Below are 13,080 nucleotides of genomic sequence, written 5' to 3'. Positions count from 1 at the left end.
ATGAAATTCACACATTAAAGTACATACAGTGTGAATATTTCTGCAGCTCCTTTTACTCTGCAGGGCTGCAGGAGCTGTTTCACTAAAAAAAGTGAGGCTTTTATTTTTGCAAGTCAAATTCGGTACAAATATGACTTTTATTTTGTAGTACTTCACAATAAAGCCTATCAGATAAATGATTTAGCACCAACCTAAAAATAAACAAACCATATAGACTTTGACAAAATTAAGATTAAGAAACTGCCATGAAATCTTCTGTAAAGATGATCTAAATATTGCATAATCCATGAGCCCAAGTTCATCGAGCAAGAACAAGGATTTATATCTTCATACCCTGGGCAGCATTATTATCTGATAATGCTGTTGCACACCATTATCAGATCTCAATGTTTCCTTCTTTGGAAACCGATAATTGAACTGGGATGAGAAATGAAGGGTTTTGCTTCAGGAGCCAACGTGGTGTCTGCACCTCCATCAGGGGAATACAGGAAGGCGATGTGTATCTTTAATCTGTTAAAAACTAACAGAAACACTATAATGTGACATCCCTGCTCTACAGGATGTGAGGAGAGTGATGTGGAGTGCTTTTGTGTCTGACATAAACATGTGAAACCAGTTCAGACTAAAGAGTGAAACGCTCCTACGAGCGCCTTCAGACCGGTGAGCAAAGCACATGGAAGAGCTGCAGGTAGATGCAGGTGTGGCTGGTTGAGCGAAAGATGAATGAGTGAATCTTTTGTCCTGGGCAGGTATTTGTGTAGGAGGCTGTCATCAGGAGGAAGTGAGTTACCTGTAGATCAAGTTAGCAAGCGGGCGCTCATTCACATGTTTTCATACAGAGGAATGAGTAACTCCCTGGATTTGATCCAGAATGGCTGCTGAGTTGCTAGACTTGCTTCTAGAAGGACTTTCGAGTCCACAGCAGGTGCTCGAGTTCATGGACAAATTTCACTTCAGCCTGGAAATGTGAACATCGGGGTGCGACGAGAGGAAACTGTCAGTCTGTGGGCTTAATCGTCTGGAAGTCAAACATATGTTTACCACATTTCAAGCTCCGATTTCAAAGAATCAGAGCTCAAATATGTTTGGATTTAAATTTGAAGCTATCAAGTGTTTAATCAAGGTGACCTTGAGAATCGTCAGTAAAAGACATTATCATGAAATAATGGGATGCTCCTGCGTGCGAGCTGCACTCAGCTTCAGATTTGACCTGAATAAGATTTTAATATGTAGGCCAGCGTGACCTAATAGGACAGTGAGAAGCTCAGAGTGGCTAAACGGACTAAACACAGGCGGAGCAGTCGTGTCAGTCGGGGTGTGTCGCTGGGAAGCTATTTGTGTACACACACACAGACACAGACATACACCACCCGAGGCATCTCTGTTTGAATACTCACATTTGTGTTAAAGGTGTAGAGAAAGTGTCTGTTTCTGTTGGCGTGTTTTTGTAAACCTTCCTGTTTAACACCCGCAGACTGTTAAACACACAATATGCAATCAGAGTGCATTCAGAAAGGTGACAGGCTCTCGTTTACCTTATTTCAGACCATGAAAAGCTCCTTAAATAAACAGGGAACATTGCTGGAATATAAATCCCTCCTTTGTCCTCAGAGAAAAGATGCCCGGACTCATCTTAAGCCAGCTAAGCTTTCGCCATTGTTGCAGATTCTCGGTCTACCCGCTGCACCAAGACGAGGATAATGTAATGTTGACATAAAGCGCAGCCCTCTCTGCAGAAGCCAAGAAGCTGTCTGATTGCAAGTGCACGTCCGTGCTGCAACTGATCATCTTAATTTAACTCTGCAAAATGTTCTGCAAGAGGACGTTGTTTTACACCAAATAACAGTTTTATGGGTCCCTGCAGGTCCTTCTAAAATAGTTTAAAACCCTCCAAAAGTAACCATGAGCAGGATGCCAAAGACATCTTAGATTGTGCTGAAGAGATTTCAGCTGAAGTTAAGCTAAGGCCGGGCTCATGTAATACCAGTTTGCTTCAATCTTGTGCTCTTGATTTCCTGGTTTCAGTGTTTTTACTGTTTGCTCATCTTGTTTAATAAGGAAAGTCCACTTTAAGAAAAGGAGAGTAATACCAGAAGAACAATCCTGAACATGCTTCGGGCTTAAAACACCAGCAGACTGTTGTGATTCCTTCACCTTCACCTCCTCCGTCCTCTTTGCTCTGGTGACGCTGTGTTCCCAAGCCAGCTGAGAGCTTGTGTCCTCCTAACGAGGTGCCCAGGAGGCATCCACACCCCATCCTGAACCACCTCAGGGTTCCTGTCAGTGTGGAGGACGCCCTTGAGTAACCGAGCTCCTCAACTCTTTTCCCCTTAAGATGGTATTAGACCAACTCCCTTGTACCCTTAATGATGACTTCTGTCACCTGTACATGAATTTGAAAAACTTCCAGAAGTCCTGTCGTCTTCTTTTTAAGCTCGTTAGACTACTGTGACCTTATGACCAAGAATCTACACGGACGAACAGGTTCTGTTTTTTTTTCCGAGGACAGCTGTGTAGGCAGCGACCACGCTCACCTGTTGTTATGAAGTATGACAGAAACTACTCAGTTCAGAAAAGAGAAACAAACTAAATCCTTGTAAGCATCAAAGGTGGAAAGAGTTAAGCCTCAGCAAACCCGCTGCGTGGGACACTGCATGGCACGGTGACGTCACACGGTCACATCCATTTATCACTGCTGTTAGCCGCAGCAGCATTCTGCAGACCGACGGGCGTCGCCACTCAGACAAACCTCCACATCATGAGAATTTGAGCAGTTTCCACAAAGTTTCATCTTTTTCACACTGTTGCCGCATGTCCGTCTGTGTAATGTGTGAGCTGCTGGTGCATTGTTAAAACTGCAGTTAAACCCACACGATGGTGCACTCACGTCTTTAACCGAGCTGCAGCATCAAAACACACAAAGTTGTAAAATGTGAGACACGCAGGACTGCGGCGGCTCACGACAGCACATGTGACGTCATTTTGGAAAATGATAAATGGTCTGGTTCTTATGCAGCGCTCAAAGCTCTCCATGCAACAGGCGTTTTTCTCTACGCCAGAGTGCTTTGTGTCTGACATTCACACATGAGCTGCTCTACATGTGGCTCAGGCGGTAGAGCCACAGTTTGACATTAACTCTGTCGTGAGGTGCCGTTTACCATGTCTCGTTTCACGAGTCTCTACCCCGCCTCTAAGGGAGAGACCGGTCACCCTTCAGAGGAAGCTCATCTCTGCTGACCCGTGTCATAACAGGAACACAATCACACACTCTGATGAAGCTCCAGTGTGTGTTTGCGTTCAGGGTTTGAAGAATTCCTGTCATTCATGAAATTCTGTCCTGTAAACCAACCGGCGCCTCTTACTCCAGCAACAATGCATGATGGGATACAATGCGAGGATAGTGACCCTTGGTTGTACATTACTCACAGTGAGGCATTGTGGGATACCTTGAGTGTACTATATAAACCACAGTAACACTCGCAGGACTCAGTATGTGGTGAGAGATCGCAGACTCAGGTCGTTCATCTGGTTTCGGTTAAACATTCTTTAATCCGCCACACCTGCTCGCTCATCCGCCTAGACCTGCCTGTGTGTGTGAAGTCATTTTGTTCCCTGCCGAAAGAAAAACACACACACCCTCACGATGTTTTACTCTGCGGGGGTGATGAGGCGTGTGCGCCGCCGCGTACGAGCCACTGACAGTCGTGTAGTAACAGCGAGCGCTCGTGTCGACGCCCGCAGTGTCTTCCTCCGTGTCCGCAACAGTTGCAAAGGCAAAGTTTTGCCACTGTTACCATGGCAACTATCGCTACAACACCCTCAAGGTGAAACTGCGTTTGTCTCTCAAGGCTGTCCATGAAAGTGGAATAAATATTGACTCACACGCGTTCGCAAACAATGAGAGAGACGTTTAATGTTCGCTGTGTTTGTGCAAACTGCAGGCTTTGATTGCGTTTAATTAATTTAATCCAAGCAGGAAAAACCCAGAATAACAGCTTTCATTGGCCCAGATAAGAGCACCAGGTTATTTCTTTATTCCTTTATCTTTAGTGAATGAGGAAGAACGTGTTGGCTTTTCTTCGACCTCGACTGTTCCAAATGCAAACTCTAATATTTGATCTTAAAGTGCAGTAAAAATGCAACTTTATCTGTAATCACTGGTCTTCATGTCGCATTCATGTCTGAATGTTTTCATGCGTTTTATCATTTAAATTAAAAGCAAAGTTTAAATTCAATCATAACACTGTTTGATCATCATGTATCCTTCTTTTGTTCTCCCTCAGTGTCTGCGGACGTTGACGGGTCACACCGGTGGGGTGTGGTGCAGTCAGATGGCGGCTACCACGGTGATCAGCGGCTCCACAGACCGGACGCTGCGCGTGTGGGACGCTGAAAGCGGCGAGTGCGTGCACACGCTTTACGGACACACGTCCACCGTGCGCTGCATGCATCTCAACGGCAACCGGTAACAGACTCACACACACACACACACACACACACACACACACACACACACACACACACACACACACACACACACACACACAAATTAATGTTACACATGAACTCATAGAACTGGGTCAGCGCAGCTTTAACAGAGACACAAACACACACCTCTGGTTCACCTTGACCTGATTGGCTGTCACTGCAGCGATGTAATGCCTCTCTCTCTCTCTTTTTCTCAGGGTGGTGTCGGGCTCTCGGGACACCACGCTGCGCGTGTGGGACGTGTCGACTGGCCGCTGTGAGCACGTCCTGACTGGCCACTTGGCGGCGGTGCGCTGCGTTCAGTACGACGGGCGCCGCGTGGTGTCGGGCGGCTACGACTACATGGTGAAGGTGTGGGACCCCGAGACAGAGGTGTGCCTGCACACGCTGCAGGGACACACCAACAGAGTGTACTCGCTGCAGGTAAACACACACACAGAGCTCTACATGAGGCGGTTTAGCATCTTTGAGCTCCTTGTTTTGGTTTTGACTCCACCTCTCCCACCCCTCTCTGCAGTTTGACGGCGTGTTCGTGGTGAGCGGCTCGTTGGACACTTCAATCAAAGTGTGGGACCCAGAGACAGGTAGACCTCACGGACTCTGTTTTCTCACTGTGAACCTGGAGTTATTTAATGAGTTTATTTCTGTATTCAGACACTAGGGGGCAGTAACTCTGGATGACGGGCTGTGTTTATCATTATTACTATAGATTTATTTTGCTTTACATATAACGCACAGGAACATAACTGAAACACGGCCGCCTCTTTCTCTGTGATAAATGAAGAAAAAAAACAAATATGGTTGATTTTTAATGGTTTGTGGCAAATAATGCAGAAAGCTGCTGCAATCGCCTCTTTTCACTTTTATCTAATTTAAACAGAATAAATACAGTGATGCTCAGTGCGCCCCCTGTTGGTGGTAACCTGCTGTAATCATATAAAAATGAAACGCATGGGTGTCAGTCTAAGCTAAACGAGTGTCTCTTGTTCAGGTGGGTGTGTCCACACGCTGACGGGCCACCAATCGCTGACCAGCGGCATGGAGCTTCGAGACAACATCCTGGTTTCCGGGAATGCCGACTCCACGGTGCGAGTGTGGGACATCCGGACAGGACAGTGTCTCCACACGCTGCAAGGTGAGAAGCTGGTAACGTCCCTTAGAGGGAATCTGTCCGATTAAACAATGAGAGCAGCTTGAAGGTGAGGGTCGCCGTGGAACTTCTGCGCCAGATCGCTGACTCGGCAATAAAACAGGCTGACTCAAAAGTCCGCAACCCGCTGGGAGGAAGTGAGGAAACAGGGGGCATTGTAAAGGCTCTGAGATGAAGTGAATAATCATGTTAAGGTCTGAGGCAGAAAGTGAACCTGATCTGTGGTCAGACTCGTGAGAAATAAAACAAACCACAGGGTGTTTGTTGCTACGAGTTCTGAGGATACTTTCATGCAAAGTCTGTGACGGCCTGTTTAGTCTTTTATGGTTGTGGATTTCACAGCGTTTGCTTTTCATCTGTTCAGCTCACATGTGCGGGCAATTCGAGCCACATGGATTTAGCCAGAAAGTACAGGTAAAGGGAATGTGAGTGGTTTCAAGGGTTTTTGGTGACTGGATGAAAAATTGGACTCGCTGCCAGTGGTATTGAACTTTATTTTCTGGGACTGTAAATGTCCATGTAATTTCTCTCTTTTTTTCTTTTTGGAAATCTGTCCAGCAGTAAATATTTTAAGCAGCAAATATTTTAGAGCCAAAGAAGGAGGAAATGATTCAATATGAGAATTTACAACTCAGTGAAATCAGGTGTTATATGAAGATGCACATGCTGACGCTCATATAAGAAAGGATGCATAAAGTGATACCGCTGAGAAGAAAGGCTGCTCATGTAGAGACAACTGGTTGAGGTCAAGGGTCACGGTGTAATGATGCGTACTTTTCAGGTCCCAACAAGCACCAGTCGGCGGTGACGTGCCTGCAGTTCTGTCGTGGCTTGGTCCTGTCCAGCTCTGACGATGGGACGGTCAAACTGTGGGACCTGCGGACCGGAGCTTGGCTGCGGGACGTGGTGGCGCTGCAGAGCCGAGGATCAGGTGAGGAGTTCGCGCCACCTTAGGTCGCTAGGGAAAAATGTATTTTTCTGGCTGTTACTGAGTCAATTCATTTGCAAAGAGGTATGTGGTGCTTGCTTTTCTGTTTGTTTGTTTTTTGCTAGAAGGCTGCTGTGATTGCCATTCACTGAATTGTAGTGAAAGTTTGAAAATGCACAAACTGCAAACACAGGGGTTTCTTTCACTTTGAAGGCAGTCAGTCACTTTTTCCATCCTGCACAGCTGGAAACGTGCATGACAGCACAACGTTTAATTTGTAAGCAAGCAGCCTGTATCCCATTCGCACTGCACTTTTCACAATTTCACTCGTGATTGGTGAGTGGTTTGCCTTCCATGCAGATTACAGGTTACCGTGGCGGTCTGCTAGCAACTAAATCAGTCACAGTGTGGTGTTCGGTGTAGCTCATATACCTCTTTGGAACCAGTTTCACCCAATCTTGTCAGAAAGTACACGTTTCTATAGCAACCGGTGTTTCCCAGTCCAAAAAATATACAAATTAAAAATGAATAAATTCTCAACTTCATCATCATATAAAATGATACAAAGAAGATATTTTTAGTAACTGACTCAATTATATATTATGTGGTTTTTTGTAGTGTCAACATTTTAATGTGGAACTAACAAACAGATTAAATACATTCACATTTCAGTAGAAAAGACGCTAAATGAACTGTAATGGTGCAGGTAGATGCAGTATTCACTCTGTTATTAAATATTAAGAAAAGATATACGTACCTGAACTTTATTTATGTCCTCACCTGTTATCACATGTCTGTGGCTAAACCAATCACGTCTTTGATCCAGGTGGAGTCGTGTGGCGAATCAGAGCGTCCGACACTCGCCTGGTGTGCGCCGCCGGCAGCAGAAACGGCACTGAGGAGACCAAACTTCTCGTGCTGGACTTTGACCTGGACGAAAAGAAGAAAGAGACGGACTGAGGAGGAAGTGACATCATCAAACGCGGTTAAAGCCCAGATTTTTTTTTTTTTTTTTAAAGGATTTGGGGGTCGGCTATTTTATTTCATTTTTTTTAAAGAAAAGTAACAGAAACTCATCACACTTTGACTTTTTTGACCAAAGTCCTGACTGGATCCGACTCTTCTCGTCAGTCAAACTGATAGATGTGAATGTTACAGCTCGTCTCTGATTGGCTGGCAGAGGCGGGTGGATGAACCCAGTGTGGATAATTCAAACAGTGTGACTGATAAATCCACAAGGACAAAAAACATGGATGTAAATGGACAAACAAGTGCATTTATTTCAATCAAAATGGCCCAGAGAGGACGGCTTGTAAGAGAAGTGTTGGATTTCTTGAATGTATCCAATGAGAGGAAGAACGAGGGCAAACAATTTTTTGTTTGTTTGTTTGTTTGTTTGTTTTGCTGCTGAACCAACAAGGAGGTCAAAGATGCTGTTTAACCAATGCAAATGTACCAAATCTTGGCAGCTGGAGAGACACGGGCAACTTTTAGAGGCAACAGCGATGAGCGATGTCACAGCATATAAACCAAACCTCACATTTAGTCAGTATTTTTTTTAAACCATCACATTGTTTCACATTTATTCTCAGCAGCTGAGCCAAATTCTTCATCTCTGTTGCCTCTAAACAGCGTGTTTTGATCCTGCGGCAGAGTTACATGCTTGGTGCTTGGGATTCGTTGGAAACAGTGAAATTCGGGAATTAAAGCTTCTTTTCCCATCATTAAAAAGAGGGAAGACTAAACCCTCGAAACATGTTGGCCACAGGCAGAGCCTCACATCTGCAATGGTTGTAACACTGGAAACTTTGTCAAGCTTTACAGAAACATTATTTTTAAAGAGAGAAAGGCGATTACTCTGGTTTACTGCACGCTAAATCACTCGCAGACGCACATGTCCAAATGATTTATGCCGCAGTTTTACTTGTAGTGCAACAACTTTCTGCCAAAAACCTAAACATTTTCAAAGGGGTGGCACCGGCTGCTGCTCAGCTCTGGCATTAGCCTGTTTCTGTTGAGACACTGAAGTATTAAAGTGGGGAAAGCACAGGAGTTAACAGTTCAAAAGGTGGCTGACTTCCATTTAGCGCCTTCAGTTTCAGGGTTGTGGTTATTTACTCGCCGTCAGGGCTGGAGGGGGTGGGGGCTGCACACACGAGCTTTTGTAAGTACGGAGTTATTGTTGCTGTTAAACTCATTCTGTGTGTGAGAGAGGCCTTTTTTCTGCTCAGTATTAATGAGAGAGTCTTGAATGTTTTAAAAGCTTAGGCTTCGGTCACGCAGGCTTAGAGAGCAGTTGTTGATACTATGGAAACCTCTGGTTGCTAGGGGAAATTGCATATTCCCCTGACTGGTTGCTAAGTGATTGCTGACTGCTGCTAGGTACTATTTTATTATATGTATCATTTTTCTTCCTTCTGCACACCTGTCATTCATTCAGCTGTGCAGAGGTTATGAACCACTTACCTGTTGTGAAATTGATCACGAAGGCTGAGCTGCACCACCTTGTGACTGTGTTGCTAGCAAATTGTTGTGGTCACCCGTAGTTCGCTTGGAAGTTGCCAACTTGTCTGCAAACACTAGCCAACTGCTCCCCAACACAAAACAGAAAATTTGCTTCTTACTACGTACATTTCAAAAGGTTCAACTTTTATTTCGAAGGTGAACTATCTCTGTTTCCAGTTTGTGTTGTGCTTTTCAGTTTAACAGCTGCATAGTTGCTGATGTTTGCAGACAAGGCGACGCCTTCCTTGCAAACTACAGGCAGTTGCTAGAAACTACTCTCCAACGAGTCTGGGAATACACATTTTTCCATAGCGACCAGTAGTTGCCACGGAATCGCACACCACTCTCTAAGACCTGAATGACTGGGGCCTCTCCTGCCTTTACACATAGCTGCTAACATTAGCATTAACACAGTTTTTAAAATAAAGAAGAGAAAAGTGAAAACGACCCTTGAACACTTCACATGACCTCGGTGAACATTTTCTGCCTCCATGGATAAAATATTTTTATACCTAAGTAATTATGTGCTTTTACTTTAAGTCATATTACAGACATAAAATAAAACCTGTTTTGTTTCTCATTAGAGAAGCAAAGCAGGTTTTAAAGAGCCACATTTATGCTCTGAGTCTGCTCTCCACATTATGTTTTCCAGCCACCTTTTGATGTCTTTCTATGATTTATCAGATAATCAGCATTAAGTCTGATCAGTGGTTTGTGTATATTTTTTAGGACATTTTTCCACCCTGTATTTTGTATCATTTTTCCCTCTCACCTTCTTGTGCAGGACTAAGCTGATTGATGAGGAGATGTTTAGCAGCCTAGTGTTAGCTACAGTTTTTGTTGTTAAACTTTCCTCAGACTGTGTGTTTATGTAAAGTGCACAAAAACTCTTTGACGTGCATCGACTTTATTGTTATTAGTTTGTACTTTCGTCACGACTTCACATTAGAAACTTGCATTGCACTACATTATATGTTCCATTACTTTTTTAATTTGTGTTTTTCCCCACCCACTGCCGCAGCACATGGGGTCACTCCGCATGTTTTTCTAAGCTTGTGAAATATTTAGAAAAATAAGATAAATAATTAAAAACAATTCCTCTTTACCGATATTAATCCGATAAGCTGCTGTTGCCAGGCAACAACCCACGAGCAAGTTGCTCTATTGTTCATTTCCCCTGACAACAGGTGATACGTTTCAGGCAGGAGAGTTGACCTTTTTGCAGGTGTGAGGCTCTCTGACGATGTAATCATGTAAAATAATGTAAATACAAGAGGATGTACATATTCAGCTTTTTATAAGAACACAGCAGAGAAAATATTGTCGTGGATGGAGGGATGACTCTGAATCAATAAAGAAGAGTTTTATAAAGTGCTGACTGCTTGTCTTTTGTGTTTTAAACATTGCTTTTGAAATGTGATGGGAGTTTTCTGCTGCTTTTCTTACAGCTCCTTTGACTTTTATTATGAAAAACTCAAACCAAAGTGACCCAGAAGAATTTGTAACTCAGTTTTATGGTAGTTGGATTTCACTCTTGATGCACACCTGTGTTGTATTAACACTGCAGGTTATGTGTCTGCAATTTACAGATGTCCTCTAAACGTTTCACCTGCAGCTGATCATAAAGAGGAGAGCACCAAATGTCCAAACATGAGTGAGCTGAAGGTGTCTGCCACTGAAACCAAATAATTAAAAACAAAACAAAAACAAAAACCACTTTAAATGAGGCTGTGGTCAGAGTTTTAGTTAAGCACTTAGTAGTACTTCCTAAATACACGGGGAAACCCACTGATGTTGATGAATGTCCTCACAAAGACGGCCAAATGCCGTGTACACAGAGCTGCTTTGAGGTAAACTCTGGTTTACCAAAGTAAAAGAATGGCTCATACGACCTCAATGAAGTCGTCACTTGAAATTTACAGGTGAGCTGAATGCTGACAAGCACACATCGTTCTCTTCCTTCCTTCCTTGGTCATTTTAATGTTTGTTTACTGCAAACGCTCATATTCAACAAGAGGAAAAGAAACGGGCTAGAAGGGGGACAAGGAGAGGAGGGAGAGAAGGAAAGGAGGAAGGAAAAGATGGGAGAGGAGGGATGGAGGAAGGTAGGAAGGGAAAAAATGGGAGAGGGAAAAGGAAGGAAAAATGGAAGAGGAGGGAAAAAGGAGGAAGGAAAAGATGAAAGAAGAGAGTAAAAGGAAAAATATGAGAAAGGAAGGAGAAGAGACTGACAGATGGAAGTGAACGTAAAGCCACGTTGAACTTGGTAATGTAGCGAGCTCTAACGTCAGCTTGAGGTTTTTCGGACCAACTTCACTGGTACGAGACTGAATCTGATCTCCGTGGAGGAATGTAGAAACTGCGCTTCATTAAAGCAGCGGAAACCCAGACTTTAATGAGTCGAGTTTATTTTAGCAGCGTCTTGGAGTAGACTCTACTACACTCAGAATCCGTTTAAAGGAAGCTTATTTATTCTCAACCAGGATGAGACGAACTCTGACTTTGAATCTCTGTCTTCCCACACATCTCCTGTCTGAGCCTCGCACCGAGCTTTCTGCTTCAGTATGTGGGAGTTTGTAGGAGAGCAGATAATATTATGCAACCAGAACTGGCTGCAACACCCCGTACGAGGAAAACTGAAGCATGTAGGTGTTTTTTTTCCTTTTCTCTGAGCTTCATTGATAAAACTAATGAATTAAATCTAAGCTGTGCAGCAGGTCCGTGCTGCTGCTCATCAGTGCTCTGCACATGTGGATGGTTTTCTTCCTGCCTAATGCTCCGACATGAAAGAGTCAGATTTTATGGGCTTTCTATTTTTACAACCTGCTGGAAATGAAAGGTGCAGCGTGAAAGTGTGTGTAGAGTTTGATGTGTGTTTGTAGTAGCCTGATAACGTACCGCCAGCTGACACAACAACAGGCAGACGACTGCAAAATCCCAAACAAAGAGAGCAAAACCAGCTGAAGAGTGAAAAAAATGAACCAGAAAGACCAAAGATGGGAAAGAAGAAAAGACGAAGGGAGGAAAGTGGCAGAGGGGAAGAGGAAACAGAAGAGGCAGAAATGGAAGGAATGAAAACATTGATTAGGATACAAAAGAAAGATGAAGGAAAGAAAAACAATTCAAAGAGGAGAAACAAATGAAATATAGGGAAGGACAAGTGAGGAAGGAAATAAAGCAAAGAGAAAAACACATGAAGACAAGCTAAGTAAATGAAGGTGGAAGCAGGAATGATGGAAACACCGAAGACAAAGGAAAGTGGAATAAGATGAAGAAACAAAAGTACATTAATGTGAAGGATAAAAAGAAACAAAAGAGGAAAGAAGAAAAATAAAGTAAATAAGGACAAAGAGGTTATAAAACAGAATAGGATGCAAAGTAAGGAAAAGGTAAATAAAAGAAAGCAAATGAAAAGCCGTGGAGGCTTCAGCTGAGACTGAAGAAGTCATCTATCCATCTTCTGCTTATCCACTCTGGAGTCAGAACACCAGCCCAACATAGTGCTATAATTTGTATCCAGATAATTAAAGCAACTAATTAATCTCCTTAAGACTGAATTCTGTGATATTTACATGACAAATTAAAGTTGGAGATCTACTAAAAGACAGAGTTAAACTCAGGCTCCATCCTATGATTTAATGATTTATATTACAGGGGCCTGTTTTTCTGTCCCCAAAGGGTGACAACATAGAAACGTCCCCACTAAAATAGTAATACGGCTAAATGCACACACATGTACCCCTAGGAAAAAGTGTGTGTGTGTGTACCATGTTTACATACCTGTGTGGGGACCAAGAATTGGAAGTTTACCATACTTGTGGGGACCAACAGCCCTTATGGGCACAGAAAATAGGTTAGACCAGTGTTTCCCAACCTTTTGGAGCCACGGCACATATTTCACATTAGAAAAATCAAACAGCACACCACCAAACAAAAATGTCTCAAAAAGCATTTTGATCATTTATCTTAGTAAAATAGGCTCAGTTTGTCCCAGTATACCTTTTTGCTT

General features: G+C 43.4%; 1 protein-coding gene across 3 annotated transcripts in view; it reads left to right on the top strand.

Moving 5' to 3' along the window:
- The window catches only part of LOC113017146 (F-box/WD repeat-containing protein 7-like), a 46,845-nt gene extending 36,403 nt beyond the window's left edge, over positions 1-10,442 (top strand). For all 3 annotated transcript variants that reach the window (XM_080298676.1, XM_026160303.2, XM_026160304.2), the window contains 6 exons: positions 4,284-4,465; positions 4,686-4,911; positions 5,006-5,072; positions 5,480-5,623; positions 6,420-6,569; positions 7,393-10,442. In XM_080298676.1, coding sequence (XP_080154802.1) covers positions 4,284-4,465; positions 4,686-4,911; positions 5,006-5,072; positions 5,480-5,623; positions 6,420-6,569; positions 7,393-7,526 — 903 coding nt within the window. In that variant the 3' untranslated portion in view covers positions 7,527-10,442. The remainder of the gene's footprint in view (positions 1-4,283; positions 4,466-4,685; positions 4,912-5,005; positions 5,073-5,479; positions 5,624-6,419; positions 6,570-7,392) is intronic.
- Positions 10,443-13,080: the final 2,638 nt, after the last annotated feature.

The sequence above is a fragment of the Astatotilapia calliptera genome, chromosome 3, assembly GCF_964374335.1.
Source record: "Astatotilapia calliptera chromosome 3, fAstCal68.1, whole genome shotgun sequence".
NCBI classification, from domain to species: Eukaryota; Metazoa; Chordata; class Actinopteri; order Cichliformes; family Cichlidae; genus Astatotilapia; species Astatotilapia calliptera.
Note: the sequence above shows the minus strand (reverse complement) of the source record. Positions and strands in the feature narration are given on the sequence as shown.